The sequence below is a fragment of the Delphinus delphis genome, chromosome 13, assembly GCF_949987515.2.
Source record: "Delphinus delphis chromosome 13, mDelDel1.2, whole genome shotgun sequence".
In the NCBI taxonomy this organism is placed as follows: domain Eukaryota; kingdom Metazoa; phylum Chordata; class Mammalia; order Artiodactyla; family Delphinidae; genus Delphinus; species Delphinus delphis.
In genome coordinates, this window is record NC_082695.1 from 26,621,066 (window position 1) to 26,641,717 (window position 20,652).

The following is a 20,652-nucleotide window of genomic DNA, read 5'->3' on the forward strand; positions in this document are numbered from 1 at the left end:
GGCAGGGAGACATCGTTTCTCCATGGGGCGATGCGCACGAGGCAATGACAGCGAAGGGGAGGAGGCTGGTGGGCCCGCAGGACCGCCCTACGACACCCCTGCAGTGGTTCTCCAACTGCCGCCAGCCTAGCCACTGGCCCTGGGGCCCCTGCAAGGCGGGTGCTGGGCCCCCTAGGAGTGAGTCCGGGTCAAGCCAGACAGCTGCAGTTTCACTAGGAGTCCTGCCACGCTGGGTCACAGACCAAGCTTGGAGAAAATGCTGCCTGAGAGGAAGGATGCAGGCCAGGGTACAGGCCTACAAGTGGCACCCTACCGTGTCACCAGAAGACCCACCAACAGGGTCCACCCCTGGCCCAAGCAGGGAGTGCTTTCCTTGTATACACTGTGGGTGTGGCCCAGGGAAGACAGAAACCAAGGGCCAGCACACTACATAACATTCATCATGTAATTGAATGATGTGGTAGCCAATGTGATCCGCAAACAAGGCTGCCCACCCACCAAGGAGGGTGTCTACTCTACTTCTGTCAGCGACCAAGACTCCTGAAGTGGAGGGCCAGGTAGGTTACAGAGTGCCCATGCCTTCCAGAACCACTTCCATTGCCATGGGTGTGGGTTTGGGCCACAGGGCCCAGCCCTGGTCATCATGATGACCTTTGATGCTCATTCTCTGAGGACATGTGGGTGAACCCTGGGCTGGCGTCTTGCAGGGGATCATCTCCTGAGTGTTGAGGGGAGCCCTGTCCAGAGATGGACCCCTTGGCCTACAACAGGAACAAGGGGAGCCCCTGCTGGGCCCGACCACCCCCACCCCAGGGGTCAGAGAGCCTCGTTTCTCCCTACGCTCCCCAGAAACCCCCAGAGGAGTGCTTTCCTAAGGGCAGGGTGGAACGAGGGGCCCCTGCCAGCAGGCCTTCCTCCTGCCCAACTGTCAATCCATGTTGGAACCTAATCAAACACTTAGAGGCAATTCAGGTTTTAGTCACTGCCTGTTTTTATTTGAAATTCTTGATTTAGAATTGTTTTCAAAGAGAGGAAAATAATTGAATTAACATGTCGAAAGAGCTCATATTATAGAAATTGAAGACCTGAAACTAAATTAATACTAGTAAAAAAAATAAAGACAGGCCAGCAGAACTTTGGAAAATTTAATACATTAAAACTGGGAGTGGGGGGTAGGAAAGGAGAAAGAACGTATCTTTAGCTTTCATTTATTCTAATAATCACATTTGTGCTTCACCACAAAGTTGTTTTACAGTAGAACAGATTCATTAAGGAGCCAGTTATTTCCAAATGAAATCAAAGTTAGAAATGCTTTCAGGTCGAGTTTTCCTTCTGAGGAATGGTTTCTTGGGGGGAAAAAATCAATATGTAAAATAAAAATGGAAACACCCTTCCTCAAATACTTAAATTGCAGCCAGAGTAATGGGATGACCACTATTTATAGAGCACTTATCTGTTTAAACCACTTTTTTCCAGGTCAAAGGCAACAGCTAAGCTATGACCTGGAGAAAGAAAAGATAAATGAAAAAAAGAGAAAGACCACCACAACTTAGAGCAATTCAATCCCTTCACTGGTTTTTAGCAGGAATCAGGGAACTCTGCTTCAGCTGAGGCTGTGGGCATGCCCCGAGGGCTGAAAGCAAGGAGCGTGAGTAAGGGATCTCAGAGACGGCCTCCTCTTTCCCCAAATCACGCACACAAACTGCTGTCCTGCTGTCCACTTGCAGGTGAAACCTGGTAATTCTTAGGTAACTCTAAACAGACCTAAAGTGACAGAGTGTCCCTGTCAGAGCCAGTAACTAAAAGCCAGCATGTTGCAATTATTTTATTTTCCAATCAGCCAATGGTCCCAACCTATGGCTTTCTTCCCTTTTTACGCAGAGACTGTCCTTCTCCAGAGAAAGCGACGAATCTGCCTCCAGCATCATCCTGAGTGTGAAGAGAAAATACCATTTTCAGAAACTCCTTGGAAGTTTAATAAGAAATGCTTTATTCTGTTGACTGATGTACCATCTGCCCATTTTCCTTACTCTCACATTCATAATAAGAAATGTCTTTGAAATAGAAATGCAAGTTATAATCTACTGAATTGAAAACAAAACCATGGAATCACAACTCTGTCTACCATAGCCTTTTTTCTCAGGTTGAGTATATACCCTTTTGCAAAGGTATTACATTTTCAATGTAAAAAATACACCCCCTAAAAGAAAAACCACGCCAAAGAACATTTCCAGTCACTGTTCTGTATATGCTTACATAAACTATTTTCCTACTTAATTCCCCAATCTCAAGGCAGTGCGCTGCTCTCGTTCCCTCTAATTCCATTCCGTGGACAGGCAGTTCTGCCATCAGCTGTTACTTCCAAGTCTGCAGTATTCAAGCTGCCCTGGCAGGCAGCTGAATGTCTCTACACACAACTTTGATTTTCCCTAGAGGGTGAACTCCTCGTTAGAAGGCTGCTCTTATTTTTGAGGCTTTTTAAAATGGTGACTTAGCAGCTCTCACTCTACCAAACTATCCTCCCACCAGCAGAAAGACGGCTTCTTTTTTCTGAACCCTCGAAAACACCAGGCATCTTTCCACGAGCTTTGCTGCTAGTCAGGGGAAGCGTTGTCTGTGGAAGAGGATCCTGAGCTCCCCAGCACACCCTCCCCCAACACCCGGCCCACCGCCTAATGCAGCTGGTGTTTGCAGTGGGGCCCATACAAGGTTCACATGGTGGCGACCACGCAAAGGTGAGTTGTGGCTGAGCCAGGCAGCCTTCCCTTCCTTCAGGGCCCTCCGTCTGTCCTGCTGTCAACACCGGAGCCTGCTTTTTCTCTTGTGAACACTTCACCCACTTGAGGAAGGTGCGTCTTCTGGGAACTTCGGTCTGTCCCACCTGGATGGGCTGCTGCCCCAGGGCTGCACATTGCTGTGGGGATGCCCTGCTTCCTGGGTCTAAGGCTTTCTGACTTTTTTTTTTTTTTTTTTTTGGATTTTCTTACTTCTTATTCCTTCAATTCAGTGGGTATGTCTTCAGTAGCTTCCTGAGAAAGGGTGCATGAAGAGATCTTCAGGGACTGAGAATACCTACCTCTCCTCTAATACGGCTCACTGACAGGGTGGTTGGTGTTAGATTGCTGGGACCACCAGAACAAATCACAAGCTGGGGGCCTGGGGAGACATTCACCTCCTCACAGCCTGGAGGCTCGGAGCCAGAGATCCAGGTGCCGGCAGTGTGGTCTCTCCTGAGGCCCCTCTCCGGGGCCTGCAGGGGCTGCCTTCTCGCTGTGTCCTCAGGCCTTTCCTCTGTGTCCACGTCTCCTCAGAGGGGAACGTGGCCCATCTTAGTGCCCTCCTTTTAACACACTTCTGTAAAGGCCTTATCTCCAAATACAATCACATTTTGAGGTGCTGGGGTTAGGGCTTCAACACAGGAATTTGGGGGACACAATTCAGCTCATATAATTGGGCAAAGAATTCTGAGGACCCTGCTCCACTATGTCCTGGCTTGTGTCTGGCTAAGATGGTGCCATTCGTGACCCGTGGTAGAATCTCCACCTCCTGGAGACTTTAGCGTCTTTGCCCCAATTTGGAGTTGTTTCCATCCACTGCGCTGGATGCTCAGTGGCCCCTTCTGACCTGCCAACGGGGCGTGGGCCCCTCCGTTTGGAGCAATTATTTCCCTGGTGGTTTCTGCCCCTCTGGTGTCTCTGATCTCCCATGACTGGGCGGTCTAATGGTAGGCTGTGCCGGGTCTTTCGAGCAAGTTTCCAGCACCTGGGAGAAGTGCCCACAAGACGGAAGCTCCCCTCCCTGCCCCCCGGGCCGCAGGAGGCCGTTTCTGGAGTGCGGAGGCACTGAGATGGCCGTGCAGTGGTCAGGAGCTCTGCCCCTGACCTTCATGCACTCTCAGGCTCACTCCTGGGAAATGCAAACAATCACAGCAGCTGTCCCAGGAAACTGTCCTGGGGATTAAATATTTCAGTATAGAGCACGTGGCCTGGGGCCTGACACCCGGCAAGGGCTCAGGGAGCTGAAACCTTGCTGGTCACTGCCGCAAGGGGACATCAGAGCCCTCACAGTCTCGACAGTTGGACCACTGGGGAGAGGAGGGGCCCCAGAACAGAGAAAAATATGACAGAAACACCCTCATTCAGAATGGAAAGACTCTCCTCAGTCACCAGTAGCCAATGAAACTTGTCATGACCCATGAAACATACTCACCTCTTCAACCTTTTTGACCAGTGGACGTGAATTTCTGATGAATGTGATCTTACCAAGTTTAAATTCATAGTTGGGAATTCCTCTATAAAGAAGACAGAGCAGAAGAAATGTTAGTGTCAGGAGAAGGGACTAAAATCCATTTGTGACCATCTGGTCCGTGGCTGTACCCACCACCCCCCAGCCTCAGGCCAGCCCACGGGTGCCCCCTAGCACCCCCCCAGGAGGGAACGGAAGGCAGCTGGGGCAGGGTCTGCAGGCTCAGGGTCTACCATCTGTGTCCTCCAGCCTCACATGCCCCCCTGCAAGGGCTACACATGCACTGAACTCACTTCACTCCCTAAGATGCTGCGTGCAAACCCGTTTCTGGCATTCTCCGTGTGCTCTCATATGGTCAACAGGGGACAGATCTCATCCCTGCCACAACCATGCAGGCCACCAGAGGAGGGACTCTGCTGAGAGTCCCTGGACCAAACAATAGAAATACAACTAAGTGAGGCGGCTCCTGCCTCCTGAGGGAAGTGGATCAGTTATTTGAAGTCACAAAGGAGGAAAATGGGCATATTACTAAGTCGGAACCAGAAAGGTCAGAAGTAGGAGAGAGATCCAATCAGGGGCCGGTGGGGCTGGACTGCGGGGGTCTTGGGGAGAAGCCTGGCGATGACGGGGGGGCACCGATGCACTTCTGCCACGCTGTGTTCCAGCCCAACGAGGAGGGCGGCGGGGCACCCACACCCCCACAGAGCTGAGTGAGGCTGCCCCACTGTGGGGCCTGGGTCGGGTGGAGCAGAGCCAGGGCAGACCCACCTCTTGATGTCTCCGGGCTTGATTGGGGAGGGGCTGGGCTCTACACCCTTCTTCTTCCCATCCAGTCTATTCCCGGAGCCGGAGAAGGCCTAGACAAGCAGGCAGGGGGGGCCATGAGCTAAGCCCCAAGGGTAGGAGAGAACCACCTCGGGACTGCAGCACCCATGCCCTCTGGGGGCTGCTGGGAGCTGAGGGGAGCTTCCTGGCCCAAGGACGGTGCCTCCACCTGCCTCAACCCCCAGACGCCAGCTGCCAAGGAGGGGTGACAGGTCCAGCTGGGCCCACGGCTCAGCTCTGCAGACCTGCCTCCCGGCAGTAGGTTGAGCCATGCCCACCGGCCCCTCTCCATTTCCAGGGAGGACAGCAGTGCCGGAGCGTCAACATGCAACTGACTTTCCAACAGTGCAGGACACGGCTTAGAGAGAAAACAAGAGTGATCACATCTGGTGAATCTACGTGAAGAGTATACGTGTCTGTTGTACTAGTTCAGCTCTCCAGTAGGCTATAAATTTTTAAAAGAAGTTGGGGCTGCCTGGCAGTTGTTGGGAGGATCCAGAAGAAAGTGGATGGAAAAGGGTTTGGAAACTGAGAAGACACCGGGTACACGCGTGCGGGGTCCCCCAGGCCTGCTCCCAGCTGAGGTTCCCAGGGTGTCACAGACATGGCAGGAGAACAGACAGTTGCATGGCAGCACTCACGCGGAAGCCCAGCTCCCCAGCATAGCTGCTGTGGTCAGCTTCACCTTCCTGGAAGGGACAGAAAAATGGGGATGAGCTTCTCAGTGGGGCCCCCAGCTCTTCCCTTGGGCTCCCTCACTGCTCCTGCTGTGCCCGCACCCCAACACAGCTGGTACACACTGGGCCCCGGGAGCAGGGCTGGGAGGGAAGCAGAACGTGGCTGCCTCGGTACCAGTGGAGGCCAAACACCGCCAGGAGGCCAAGACACTGGGATGCGCTCCAAAGACCAATACCGGCGGTGGGGAGCTATGCAGAGCTCGGGAGGGACGCGGAGGAGCGACTTACGGCTGCCTCCTCATGCTGGGCTTGTCTCTCCGGCTCCTTGTAGCCCAGTGGAGCATCGAAGTCCACCTGTGTCCCCAAGAAGAAAGCACGATGAGACAAGGCCACACTCAGCCTCCGTGGCTTTTCTGTTCTAAGTTGGGACAACTGTGGGTCCACGTGCAGTTGTTGGAGCCGATACAGAAGGGGCCTTGTACAGTATGCCCATTTCCCCAATGGTCACGTTTTACAAAACCACAGCAGAACATCGGCAAAGACAACCCAGCCCTCGTCCAGACGTCCCCAGTTTACACGCACACGCGGGTTTGTGTTTTGTTCTCACAATTTGTCATCACTGCAGGTCAGTGCACCCCTCCCCCCAACCCCCGGGTCAAGATCCTGAGCAGTTTCAATTACCACAGGGACCCCTCCTGCTGCCCTTTCATAACCACACCCTCTCCCTCCAGGCAACCTCACTGCCCTGGACCCCGGCAACCACTCCTCTAAACAGACCCAGACAGAACGGAACCCTTCTGCTGGGCATCCTTCCCTGAAGACCCAGCACACTGGGCTGTTGTGCCCACTACTCGGAGCTGAGCAACCTTCCTCAGCCTCCAAGAAGACTCAGCCCCTCGCAGGGCTGAGATGCTGATGGATCTAGCCATCTCAGAACCAGCAGCAACCCTGACACCAATCACAAGGTCAGCGGCCTCCTCACAATGTTCCGGCACCATCTTCCTCCCCGTTCCCCCAAAGAATCCCAGGGGTTGCATTACACCTGCCCAGGGCCCCCAGCCGCCCTTCCTCCCGCGGCCACTCACGTTCATGTCACACTCGATGATGGACACAGCCCTGTCAGGCTTAGTCTCCATCACCCGCAGCTCATAGATCTGGGGAGAGAGAAATCAGTCAGTTTTGTGGCAGCACTGGGCCCATCCATCACATGTGTCGCTGCAGCCCCCTACCCAGCTCCTGCACACACACGTCATTCACCTCCACGACACCCTCCCCAGCCACACCTCTTGCTGTGGAAAAGCCGCTGTGGGTGGCTGCCTTGATGCCTGTCACTTAGCTGACCACCTCTCATAAGCGACTCAAATCAGACAAGGCAGTTATGCAGCAAATTGCAAAAGATTCAGTGTTTACCCCAGGAAAGTTCACTTCTAAGAATTAACCCTAAGTAAATAACTAGCTAAATACTGAAAGAGAAAGTGCTCTAAGAACGCCTGCTCCAGCACTGCTCATGGCAGCATAGGCCGAAGACGCCCATCACTAGAATGGCTACATGAGTGGGGTGTATTCACGTGGGATCCCAGGCAGCCAGCATTCAGGAAAAGATGCTGAAAACCAGTTATGCTGCTGTGTGTCGAGAATGATCTCATGCATGTAAAACACACACAAAGTCAAAAGGATAGGAACTAAAGGTGGCAGAATGGACTTTTTCCTGCATTGTTTTAGGTTCTTTCTCTCTACCTAGAGTATGTCTTGCTTTTATAATGAATGGTCAGGACAGTCCCACCATTGAAAAAACTGAATATGAGGGAGATGGTCCCCCAAGTACAGTGAGAAGGCTTGATGTCCCCCGTCTGGCTTTACGTTTACTCACTAGTGACTAATAGAAATGAATGTTTGTCGCTGTGTGGATGCCCCACCACCTCTCCACACAACACAGGCTGCCTCCAGTGGTTCTGCTGCCACGGACAAGGCGGCATGAACATCCGTGTCTGTGGCTCCTGGGCATGTGGTCACCTTTACCAGTCAGCGTGTTTTCAAACTGCAGGTCGCAGCTAACTAGTGAGTCATAAAACCAACTACGCTGCAACCAGAACTAGTAAAGAAAAATACTGGAACACAGTACAGTAGAAATACTAGGCTATGTTGCACGTAGTTAAGGCTAAGGACTTTTGTGATATTTATGGTATACTAGGTGTTGTCATTCTGTATCTAAAACAGTAATCTTAAACTTTTACACATTCAACATGTATTTTTACTGATTTACCTTTATTGAAGTGTAGAGAACACCTGAATTCTAAATAACCCTCAAGAGTTATTCTTTTCCAGTGTTTCAGGTGCCATCTTTTAAACTGCATTTATTAAACACTGTTATGGATTTAAATGGCAATGTTTACCACAATTTACCTCACATTTGCTGGTTTATTGGTTCTTCCCACACCTTACTCTTTCCTTCTAGGCTAATGCTTATTCCTAAAGCACATGCTTGTGAAGTTTCACTGGTAAATAAATTCTCTCAGATTTTATCTGAATACATTTTGATTTTACCCTATTCTTTTTTTTTTTTTTTTTTTTTTTTTTTTTGCGGTACGCGGGCCTCTCACTGTTGTGGCCTCTCCCGTTGCGGAGCATAGGCCCCGGACGCGCAGGCTCAGCGGCTATGGCTCACGGGCCTAGCCGCTCCGCGGCATGTGGGATCTTCCCGGACCGGGGCAGGAACCCGCGTCCTCTGCATCGGCAGGCGGACTCTCAACCACTGCGCCACCAGGGAAGCCCTACCCTATTCTTTAAAGAAGGTTTGATGACAGTTACTTTCTTGCAGCCTCTGGAGCTCCTCTGCCGCGTGGGGAGGCAACGTATGCTATTGACAGGCCTGCCATGTGCTGTTCTTCTCTAAGTGCTGGATCTCCTCTGCTCATCTCTCCACGTCTGGTGCTCGGCACCTGTAACTACCCGGCCTGGTGGACACTAAACTCCCTGTAAGCGTGAGCTGTAGGCCAATTCTGGAACAACTCCACTCAACTCTTCACAGTAGTTCCGCCCTCCGTTCTCTCCCACTGGGGTTTTCACTGGTCACGTTTGGTTTTCTCAGGATCTCCCAAACCTCAGCTGCTCACGTTGCTGCCGTGCTTCTCTGTGCAGACACCTAAGTCACTCCTGCAGATTCAACTTCCCCTTCGCTAATCCTTTGTTGGCTGTTGTTTAACCCTCTGACTGCTTTTCAAATAATATATTTGAAATAATATATTTTGAATTGATATTTGGATATTGATATTTTGGATAGACTTTTGCTGCTTGCTAAATTTTATGATTCCATTAAAAAATTTATTTGAACATTTTTTACATAGTTATTTTATCTTTGCACCTGAAGGTCCCAATTGTGATTTCTTAAAGGCCTAAATCTGCTTTTGCTGTCTTTGCTTTGGGTGTCTGGTGGTCTTATAAGGAGTTCCTGTTTGCTGGTTCAATCTATAGCAACCCTGAGGACTCAACGAAACTGGGGGTGCTGTTTTCAGAAAGCCTGGGATGAGGACAGCACCCACCTCTGCATCTATTTTGGCCCCTTTAAGGGCCCCAGTTTCATGTGGATGCCTTGATCCAGACCTTCCACCATGCACTGATGTGGTCATTTGCCCTCTGCACACGCCTGCTGAGTCTTCTCAGAAGGGCCCTTCAGAGCGTCTAGTCTTCCGTACTTCCAAAAGCAGAAGCCCAGACGTGCATTTCAATTCTATGTATACCTGAGTAACTCACCTTCCCTTTCAGTGCAAAAAGGTCAACGATATCTTTCATCATCAATTTTTGTTTCAGCATTTTTTACTGCCTTAATATTTTAAGAACAATGACATTAAGGCTGCCTGTAATTAATCAAGAAAGCTTGGGATTCCCTGTGGCACAGAGGTTAAGAATCTGCCTGTCAATGCAGGGGATACGAGTTTGAGCCCTGATCCAGGAAGATCCCACATGCCGCGGAGCAACTAAGCCCATGCTCTGCAACAAGAGAAGCCACCACAATGAGCAGCAAGCACACCGCAACAAAGAGTAGCCCCTGCTCGCCGCAACTAGAGAAAGCCTGCGCCCAGCAATGAAGACCCAATGCAGCCAAAAAAAAAAAAAAAAAAAAAGAAAAGTTTAACGTATTCAGCTAAGTTAGACAATATCTAAAACGTCCCCACGAAGGTAAAGGGAACAAGATTATTAGTTTACAAAAAAATATAAAAGTGTGTTTCAAAATCCACAAAATTGAACAGTAGGATTCTTAGTATCGGATGCTTCAAACAGAAGGAAACTGTCAGAGAACACGATGGATCCCTACATGACACCGGGGAGTAACTGGCGTCTGATCCTGTGTGTGAGAGAGAGCGCGCATAGTCTCCTGTTCACAGCTGTGAGGGCCCCGGCATCTGAAAGGCTAAGACACTCACCTTCTCATTGTAGTTGATGGCAATCACATCCCCGGTGGTCAGACACGCAAAGTTTCTCAATGCGTTTTCTAACCTGCAGACACACACTGTCAAGGCAACATAGCAAGATGGAGCCCTCAAATCTGAAACAAGTTTCCACAAGGCATTTAGAGGATTGGGTCACACTGTGTAACGGACAGACGTGTGCCCAGCTGGGGCTCAAAGACACGTGGCCATTACTCAGCAACGAGAAGGAAGCAGCTCTAACACACGGTAATGGGGTGAACCTCACTCTGGGGAAGAACCAGCCACAGAGCAGTGAGACCCCCGCCAAACCCCGAGAAAGGCAGATTTCTGAGGTGGGAGGCAGCCGAGGCTGTTGGGGCTGAGGGTTGGCTGAGGATGGGCCTAAAGGGGCACAAAGGCCCTTCTGGGAGGACAGCCAAGCTCTGAATACACAGGGGATGCATCTGTCAAACTCGCTCAAGTGTACATTTTACTGCATGTAAATTACACCTCAACAAGTTGATTTTAAAAAATCCTATGGGAGCACAGGGGGAAAAAAAATTGAAAAACAGATAAGTCCCCTCAAAAGTCCCCCAAAAGCAAAGATGTTTTCATTTACACTTTTGTTGTTTCTATCTTTTGGGTGATAACCATATTTAGTGATACGTTTCAAATAAAAATATTTAATAATAAAAATTTTAAAGAAAAAGTAGCCTGTAAGCCCTTTTTATAATAGTAAATAATAATAAATTCTTAAAAATTGAGTAACCCAAATGCCCAGGCAAGGGAATAATGCCCAATCAAATGGAATATTTTAATCATGTCATCCTCGTCAATTTACAGAATTGTTTTAAATACAAAGGTCAAACACAAAACATGGCTCCAGATGTGCCACTGAGACGCAGTACACCTGGGTGAGAGGCTGAGGGCAGAGGAGCCCGTGTCTACGTTCACTTCTCTTTGTCAAACGGCCTCCCTGGTTGCTAGCAGCTTCATGAAGAGTCTGGGGTACACGCCCTCTTTGCCCCCCTGTGTGCAATGCCAGCTGCAGGGGTGCCCTTCCCTCGACTCCTCCTGGTGACGCTGAGCTGCTGGACGTGGCCCCCAGGGCCCGAGGGCGGAGCCAGCTCTGCACTGCCTGGACTCAGACCTTGAGCAGAGCCTGGCACACCGCGTCCCATGGAAGGGGCACCCTTTCTCTGCAGTCACGAGTAACTGTGCCAAGAGACACTGTCTCTGAAAGCAACATGGTAGTGTGTGCTCCAGCACAAGCAAAAGGACTCCATACCGGAGAACATACAAGGGGCTGCAGTGCAGAGGCCGGCAGGCCCCAGTCCCGGGCATGGGCACTGTCCACACCTGCTGTGAGCAGAGCGCCCAGTACCCTGTATGCCCAACACAGGGGGCTTGACATGCCCGTCCACAGACACGGCCAGCGGAGGCCTCCACACAGCCAAGTGGCATCTGGGACATGGCGAGCAGCAGCAGCGTGCTCCTGGCTCTGGCTGGGGACAGGGTGCAGGTGGGGAGGGTGGAAGTAGCTTTTTTTTTTTTAAACAATCTGTGTTGTTCAACTGAGTTTTTTACAAGCATGCCTTTTTAACAATAAATAGGTGGAGTGACCACACACACGGCTGGCTTACGTTCAGAGAACACACAAAAAATCACTAAGACCTGATGCCTTTGCTTTCCTCTGCTGACAGACAGAAAACGTACTAAGACAGGGCTCCCCATGCCTGAGCACAGGGGAGCTGAGAGGCAGACGAGCTGCCCTCCGACCAGAACACACTGGGCTTTTTGCCAGCGTCATCGGCCACCCAGAGGAAGGGCTCCACCTGCCCTCCGGGAAGCGTCCAGAGAGCACTCAGCATGCTCATGAGGCCCCTGAACCATGCAGACGGGCTGGCCCCACGCCATTGTTCTCATGTCACAATGTCAATCACGACAAGTGTGTGGTCCCCAAAGCAGGCACAGACCCAACCAAGGGCTCACTGTCGCCCGCCACCAGCTGGCACAGCCCTCCCCAGCTCAGAGGAACACGTTCCACTTCAGAAGGATACACAGCCTTGGGGTTGGTGATGTCCAGGAAGTCGGGGCTCTGGGGCTGGAACTTGGAGTACGTGGCTACCTGCAGGTTGACGCTCTCTACCTGAACCAGGCCCCCCTCCTCCAGCAGCAGGTTCTGCATCATCTGGAAGGGGAAGAAGACAGGAGGCAGTAGGGGTGCGGCCAGGGCCACCACAGTGGGAACGCCTGAAGAAACCACTCGCTGGAAGGGTGCCAGGTGCGAGCTCATCCGCCAGCTTTTGGCCTCCCAGGGCTGGAGCATTTCCACAGGGACACCTCCCCCCACCCCCACTCCCGCAACTTCACCTGACTCCCAAGGCCCCAGGGCCAGCTGGGCTACACTGGAGGCGGGAGGATGACAGCCCCAGGCAGGCTGGCCTTGCCAGGGACAGCCCACAGCCTAGGCCTTGGGCATCTGTGGAGCCACCCTATCAGGTAGAGGTCAGATGAGAAATGAGACAGAGAGACAAACATGGGCCCAAGGTCCTGGGGCACAGGGAGCCAGGACCTAGCAAGGACCTAAAGCTCGGGATCCGAGAAATGAGCACCCCTGCGCATCCTGGAATGTTTTTTTGCTTTTCTTATTTCAAACCTTCTTAAAAAAAGCTTCAAACGTACACAGCTAGCAAGGGCCACATGGGGAGCTCCACGCACCCACCCAGGTTCCACAGCTTTCAGGTCATAGCTGACCTCGTCTGTCCACCAGCGCTCTGCCCTCTGCTCTCTGCCCATCCACCAGGGCTGCCTGGAGCTCTGGGTGGGATGGAGCCTGCCACTCAGCTGACAGAAAGAAAGCACCTGCTCAAACACTCACTGGGGTCAGGAGACCCTCGAGCCGGCTCTGCAGCAGCAGCTGGGAAATCCCAGGCACCACCTGCTCCTGGCAAGAGCTGCAAGGCCAGCCCAGGAAGAGGATGGCAGGCAGCTCCATGCTACCTACAGAGGCTTCCCCGGGGATGGGATGTTTCCAGGCAAAAGGATCCAATTAGCTTTCTGGCCCAAAGTGGTCTGAGAGCCTGGACACGGGTCCAGCCAAACTCCAAATCTGCAGGTTGGAGGAAAAGCCTTACAGGAACAGTGTCCCCCCTTCTCTTTCACTAAGGACGGGCCACAGAGGGGCCTGGGGAAGCTTACACTGCCCAACACTTCAGCCACCCATAGCGCTCCACAGATAGTGGGACAAGGCCTGGTGCCTGTGACGCGAGGTGCGGGCACGTGAGCAGGGAACCGGGTTGGGTCTGGGCTTTGAGGAGTGACTAAGAGTTCCCCTGTGGTCAAGGAAGCAGCACAGGACATCAGCTGGGCTTAGCACTCAGGAAGGACCCAGGCTCAGGAGGGGCAATGGCCCAGGGGAAATGGGCAAGGGCAAGGTCACCACTGCAGGAGAGGAGGAACCTTCAAACTTCTATTCATATATAATCTCAAAATATGAGTTAAGGCCACTCCTTTAGAAGGTTAGCCATTGCTGCGGCGGGGACCCTTGGCTGTGCAGGAGAGGTGGGATGCTCTTCAGAGCATCTCCCTAGCGGCAGGGAGGCTTTGGGGTGCGTTCCCAACTCCGCCCGCAGACTGAGGGGTCTCTGAGCACCCCGACATAAATGAGTATGAAGAAAAGGACACAAAGTCCCCTCTGTGGGTTTCCCAATGCTGAGCGTGCCAGAGCTGTGAGAGTGGGGGCTGGGCTGAGGGGGGAGGGAAGGAAAGAGCCAAGCCAGCCTTTGCCTGGAGACCCTCCTCCCTACACGGTCTAGAACACTGGGTTTCCGCATAAGACCTTATAAAGACAAGGGCCCTCAGGCACCTTCGAAGCACCTACAACACTGACTGTGGCCAGCTGTCACAGAAGACAGTGCTTAAGGTCAAAGGGACACGCCCAGGCCCAGGATGGAGCAGGGTAGCCGTGGGGCCCTCACACTGGGGGTGGTGGGGCCCGGGCCCCCCCAGCCCCGCCCCCGCAGACTTCCGGCTGCTGCAGGCCCCACCCTACAGTGCAGGTGCGCCTGCCTCTGGACATGGATGGCATCGGACCAGCCTAAGTGCAGAGAGCCTTCATTCCCATGGCAATGAGGCTGAGTGCTTTAGACAGACTCAGGTACAGACAAGTGTCTACACACACACACGCACACACACACATACACACACACACACAGTGACAGAACTGGGCAGACAAACTACTAAAGGGATGAGAAAACTTATAAAAATCTAAAACTCTGTACTCAAGACCACATGAAAAATACTCCTGCTCCATTGTTTTAAAAAAAGCCTGACACAGAAAATGGCAGTTAAGAACAGCACGGCTGTGGGTTCCAGGCCACTAGGTGAGCAGCCATCCCCAGCTCCGGGCGCACCGTGTCCACAGCCGCATGTGATGTTTGCGGTGAGGCGCGTCCCTCTGCTGCGGGGGCAGGACTGTGCACAGGCGGAGGGTGTCCCTGCCACCCCACGTGGCAGCCAGGGGCCACTCACCCAGTGCGGGAGGTAGCAGATGCCCTCGTCAGCCACAAACTCCAGCACGCCACAGTGCGTCATGCGGTCCGAGTTCTTGTTGGTCAGTTTGAACAGCATGGGGTAGGTGATGTTAAGTCGGCCTGAAACGAAGAGCGAGGCATGAGGCTCGGCTTCTTCCAGGGAGAGAAACCCTGTCCCCAGACCCTCCCCGGGGAAGTGCCTCCCTCCCCAAGCAGGCACTGGGACCTACGTGGTACTGAGCCCCTGGGTGTCTAACCACCCAGCAGACCCCGCACTCCTGCCAGACCTCAGGAACGTTCGCTGAGTCAGGAACGCAGCACCAGCTTATACTTTTGAATGTCGGAAATCCCACTTTTAAAAAGTGACGTGTTTGTTTATTCACAAACAGTTTAAGTGCCAACCAGGTGCTGGGCAAAATCCCTCCTTCAGAGGTTTCCAGTTAGAAGACCAGAGCATGCCCAGATGCTCGTGCCGGGGAAGGGTGGGGCCGGAGGCAGCGCAGCCAGGATAGATGCTGGGGGATGTCCTCCAGGGGAGGAAGTCCAGGCAGAGAAAGCAGCCCAAGCAAAGGCATAGAGGGAGGGGAGCCAGGCTGGTTCAGGAACTGCTGGCAACCAGGAGAGACTGGGCACAGGGACCGGGTGTGTGAGCAGCTGGGGGGAGCAGGCAGGGCAGGACCGGTCAGCAGTGTGGGCTTGCAGCAGGGACCCAGTGTGTCCCCTCCCACCAGGGGTCCTGAGGTGGGGGCCATGTGTGGGGTTGGAGGCCTGCTGACTCAGGAGTGCAGGGGGCGCAGAAAGGAGGGGCTGGCGCTGCAAGGCAGGAGGACCCAGGAGAGTCAGTAACCTGGGGGAGCGGTCCGGGACAGACCGACAGGACCGTGTTGCCTTGTGCCAGGCCCTTGCTCAGCCTTCACGGGACAGTGAGGTGGGTACTGTCCTCGCCCCTTTATCTATGGGGGACTAAGGCACACAGGTCTGGCAACGTGCCCCAGGGTCACACAGCCCAGGAATGGCCATGCTGGGGGTCAACCTAGGCCGCTGGCCCAGGTCTGGGGCTTGACCACTGAGACCAACTTTAGCCTGCAGATTTAGGCAAACGTGGCAACAAAAGTTGACTTAGTGGCAGGAGGTACGGTAGACTCCATTTGGGATCTCCCGAAAAATTTGGAGAAGCAAATTGGATAATGAGTCTGGGTGGGAGGCTGTCCCCCCATCACCAAGGGCGACTGGAATACTGGCAGTGGTGGCCAAGGGCCTGGACGCCAGGCCCTCCGTCACCAGGGCACCTCCCGGCTGTGGAGCCGTGGAGTGGACTGAGGTGGGTCAGGGTGAATGGATTGATCAGGCTCCAACCAAGGGTCCGAGATTCTTGCCATTGGAAGAGACCCCCATGTTCCTCAGTCCAGTAGTTTTCAAACTGCATTTTTTTGATTTAGAGAAGTGCCTTGGGGAGTCCGAGTCTTCCACACACCCTCACCTCCTCCGCCCTGAGCAGCGACCCTTTTTACAAACCAGGACTCCCCGTGAGATCTCATCTGGACAGCTCCTTCCATGACTTACGAGGTCTGCACGGCACTGAACTAAGCCCCACTGTCCCAATCCCCCAGTCTCCTCTCATACCCACATGCCAACACACCTGGTCTTAGTCCTGGGTCAGCTCCACACATAAGGCAGACTCTCAGGGCCCTGCTCCCCGCTCTGGGACGACAGAGGGGACGACAGGGGCCTGCCTGAGGGCTGTGCCCCCCGCTCTACCCACCCTCTGGCAGAGCTAAAGGCCTCCCTCTGCAGGTGCAGCCACTGCTGCCGTCAGTTAGGCCCTGCTGGCTAAGGGCCACCTCCTGCCCCTGCCTGGTGCCACAGGGCCCTGGCTGTTTACACACACACCACAGGTACCATCCAGGAGGCACTCCTGCCGCAGAGCAGTCCCCACAGATGGCGTCATGCCCCCATTTAAAGGTGAGGACACCAAGGTCCAGAAAGGCCCAGTCACTAGCCTGGAGTCAGGCTGGGCAAGGTGCAGAGCCCAAGCTGGAGCCACACCAGAGCTGGCATCTGGCCCTTACCGAGCTGCCCAATGTGCACCCGACACAGAGCGTGGACCCTCCCGGCCCAGAAGCCACCACATCTCCTGCCTCAGAACCCACACCAAAAGGCCCCCAAGTCTCAAAAGGCAATGACTGTGCCCATGGTTGGGGCATCCTAGTCCGGGTGGAGTGGGGCCAGGGGTGTGAGGTCTCCGAGCTGCTCCCATGGGAGTGGGGAGTTGGGGAAAGGGGGAAAAACATGGCCAATCTCCCAACCCTGGGCCTTTCTTGCTCCTGGTAAGAGGCAGGACGGGGCAAGGGGAGCAGCTCCTGGGGAAGAGGGGTTAGAACTGCGGCTGTAGCTGAGGCAAGAAGCTTGGGGAGATGAAAGACCTGCACGCGGCGTCCTCTTGGGGGCCGCCACCATCCTTTAGGGGAAAATTTAGTGCGTGCAGCCAAGGACATCGGCTGCCCCATCAGCGTGAAGAGCACCAGTGCTCACACCTTCCTTTAGTCCTAATAGGACCCGGGGTAGGGTGGGGGTGCCAGAGGAGTGGACCCAGAGCCGAGTGCCCACTGGCCCCGGCCTCCCAGCCCAGCTAGCACCCTCCAGGGACAATTCCCAACCAGCCTCGCCGAAAGATGCCTCTGCCTGGGCGGCGAGGGGTCTGTGCCTGGTCCCAGTGCCCACGTTCACATCACCTCTGTTCTCAAGTCAGGTAGAAAGTACTTACTGAGTTGGTCGAGGGCTGAGGGTGGCATAATTACTGTGGAAAGAACATTTAGGAGATATTAAGAAATGAAAAATTAAAACAATAGAACAAAAGTCAAAGTGCACTTCCTGTTATAGCTTAATGAAAGTATTAAACAATACCTGTGAGGCAGCCGGAATTTCATGATTGTTCACAACAAGTTTTACTAGCTATAATTTATTTGGTGAAACCAAATGGCTATCAGCCATAAATCTAATCATAATTAGGACCCCTCCCCGCACCCCTTAGCCAGGACACCTTGACGACATCTTGACGGTAACTAGCCTCCGTCACACATGCAAAATGAGAGCTGCCAAGGACTATGAGCACTGCAGGCCTAGGGCAGGAAAGGTTACGATTCAAAATAAAAACAGCACATACTCTTCCCTCCTTTCTCCACATCTGACCTGTCATTAGGCCCCGCGAGCATGGACACGGAGAAGCAGCGGTACTGCGTGGAGAAGCGGTTCTGGAAGACCCGGGGAATCGGGTGGTCAAACATGTTGAAGGAGAACTGAAAGGAGGGAAGAGATGCTGCAGTTAACACAGAACGAAGGCACGTTTCTTCTGTCAACAGCTAGAGTGGGTCAGGGTGTCAACGCTCAAGAGCAAGACAAACCTGCACCCAGTGAGCACCTCCTGGGAGCAGGACGCACCTCACAGCGGCTTCTGCCAGCTGGCGCGTCCAGTCTGTCCCGGCAACCTCTTCCCCACCATATTCAGACAGTGCATCTTACTAAAGTATAAAACTGCCCCCAGCAAGCCTGTCCTTCACCTCTTTCACCCCCCGCCCCCCATCCCCCAGGTCTCCCGTCCCCCAGGTCTCCTATGACGGCCACGACCCTGCCGGGCTGCTCCCTTGGCCTGGACCACTTTTCCTCTCCTCACTCCGTTTAGGAGTGCCACTATCTGCCAGGTTCTGTTCTCCAAGCACCAAGTAAACATCACCAACAAAAGAGCTACAACCTCTGCCCCCCGGCAGAGCTGACATTCAAGACAAGGGAAACAAGAACAGAAAACCATCTGTGTGTCAGTATTCTGAGCACAAGAGAGCTCCTGGGAACGCTGTTTTAAGTGGGTGGTCAGGAAGCACTTCTCTGCAGAGACCTGAAGCCAGGAGAGGGAGCAGGCAGAAAACAGGGAACAGTGATAAGAGCAGGTGCACAGGTCTGCACCCCTCCCCCTCCCCCTGGCTTCCAGGACCACCCTTTCCTTGCTCTGGGAACCTTCCCTGCTCTGCCCAGGGCCAGGGCTAGCACCCCTCCAAAGTGCTCTCACGTGGCGCCACACCACAGCACTCCCTCCATGCCTTTCATAAGTAAAGCCTAGACATGGTGCTATCACAAAAGTAAGATCCCAGCTCTTACGTTGTAGGTTATGATGAGGCTCAGAACACATGCTGCCAACAATCTAGGGTCTTCCCAAAGCACTGCAACTACTGTGATGTGTCAAAAAGAAAGGATATAAAATTGCACAATAGAATATATACCCAAAAGAATTGGAAGTAGGGTCTTGAAGGTATATTTGTACACCCAGGTTCACAGCAGCGCTCTTCACAATAGTCAAGAGTTGGAAACTACCCAAATGCCCATCACCAAATGAGTGAATAAAGAAAATGTCCATCCATACAATGAAATATTGTTCAGCCCTAAAAAGGAAGGAAATTCCAACACATGCTACAATGGTGATGAACTCAGTGGAATAATAACTCAGGACATAATGCTCAGTGAAATAAGACAGACACAGAAGAACAAACACTGTAGGATTCCACTTATATGAGGTACTTAGAGTAACTAGTCAAGTTCAGAGACAAAAAGTATGGTGGTTGCCAGGGGCTAGGGGGAGGGGGAATTGTTTAATGGGAAGAGAGTTTCAGTTTTTCAAGACCAAAAAGTTCTGGACATCCATTACACAACAACGTGAATATACTTAACACCACTAAACTGTACACTTATAAATGGTAAATTTATGGTACATGTTTTTTTACAAGCTAAAAAACTTTTAAACAGACGAGTATTTCCTGACTTGATTCTAACTGTACACTAAGTAGAGGAAAAATCAGGTATTGATGAGACAGTTTACTAGCAATTCCAAAATCAGCAAGCTGAGCCAGCTGTCTTCCACAGATGCAGATGCAGCTCCTGCTTAAACTCTCCAATGGTTCTCCACTCCCTGGAGCGCCAGCAAAGTAGTTTTCACACCCGTGCCTCTCCTTTTAACCAGAATTCTGTTCGACAAAATCTTGGCCAGAAGCATCGTTCTGGACGAAAAGAAGGGAGAGGAGTGGGGGCCTCCTCACTACATCCCCCACCCCCATCTAAGCCCTGTCTTCTCTTTGCAAGACGAAAGAGGGAAATGGACACAAAGTACTGAACACCGGGTGCCAACCTGCCCCGCATCCACCCACGGACCTAACCTCCCGCCCCGGTCCCACTTCCCTCTACAGCCCCGGCGCCAGCACACTGCCCGGCACACGGCTGGTGTTCAGCTGTTAGGTGGCTAACCCTGAGGAGAGAGAGGGGACCCGACACCGACACACTAAGGATAAACTCGCATGCGATAAACCCGTGACACCGGCAGCGCCCGGCGCGGTGCTGACACAGCTCTGCAGGCATACCCGGCTTCAAGTCCCCACTGCCCGCGTTCGTGGCCTACACTACGCGCCTCCCTAAACCTCGTGGTTCTCGCGCCGACGCGGCGGCCACCTCCCTCCCTCCGGGGGCGCCGCCGGGGCCCAAAGGATGAGGGGTCTCGGGGCCGCGGTGCCCAGGGCGGCGGGGCAGGGCCGCAGGCCGGCAGGACCGAGCTCGCGGGACTGGCCCATGAGCTCTCCCCTTCCCGCTACAACCCCCCAGCCGATCCGGGGCTCGTTCGCGGGAAGCCATCTAGGGTCTACACAAGCAAGACTGCGTTCAGTCCCGAGCGGCGGCGGGCTCAGGCCGGTGACTCGGCACCTCCGCGGCCGCCACGTCCGTCTGCCCGGCCCCGACCCCGGCCCCGGCCCGCCCGGCCGCTCACCATGGTGGACGCCTCCACCTCGCAGATGCGCTTCGTCAGGGAACGTTACGGTGGGAGCCGCCACCGCCTCCTCACAGCAGCCGCCGCCGCCGCCGCCGCCGCCTCGCGCGGACGCCCGGAGCCCACCGGAAGTCCGGTCCTGCACTTCCGGGAGGAGCGCGAGC

General features: G+C 53.5%; 1 protein-coding gene across 1 annotated transcript; it reads right to left on the reverse strand.

Annotated features, from left to right (window-relative positions):
* Positions 1-967: 967 nt before the first annotated feature.
* On the reverse strand, positions 968-20,642 carry UFD1 (ubiquitin recognition factor in ER associated degradation 1). Its single transcript, XM_060028549.1, has 12 exons — positions 20,489-20,642; positions 17,852-17,984; positions 17,453-17,485; positions 14,687-14,808; positions 12,214-12,344; positions 10,169-10,241; positions 6,833-6,901; positions 6,036-6,101; positions 5,712-5,759; positions 5,014-5,102; positions 4,210-4,291; positions 968-1,929 (listed from the first exon to the last, which is right to left on the reverse strand). The coding sequence occupies exons 1-12, from the start codon at positions 20,489-20,491 to the stop codon at positions 1,855-1,857; spliced, it is 924 nt and encodes a 307-aa protein (XP_059884532.1). The 5' UTR covers positions 20,492-20,642; the 3' UTR covers positions 968-1,854.
* Positions 20,643-20,652: the final 10 nt, after the last annotated feature.

What these genes read in the sequence shown, in the direction of transcription:
- UFD1 (XM_060028549.1), bottom strand. An exon ending in TGTGGAGAAAGGAGGGAAGA is followed by an intron (nt 17,486 to 17,851) that starts GTATGTGCTGTT and finishes TTCTTTCCACAG; the next exon opens with TAATTATGCCACCCTCAGCC. An exon ending in ATCACCAACCCCAAGGCTGT is followed by an intron (nt 10,242 to 12,213) that starts GTATCCTTCTGA and finishes GTGTGTCTGCAG; the next exon opens with GTTAGAAAACGCATTGAGAA.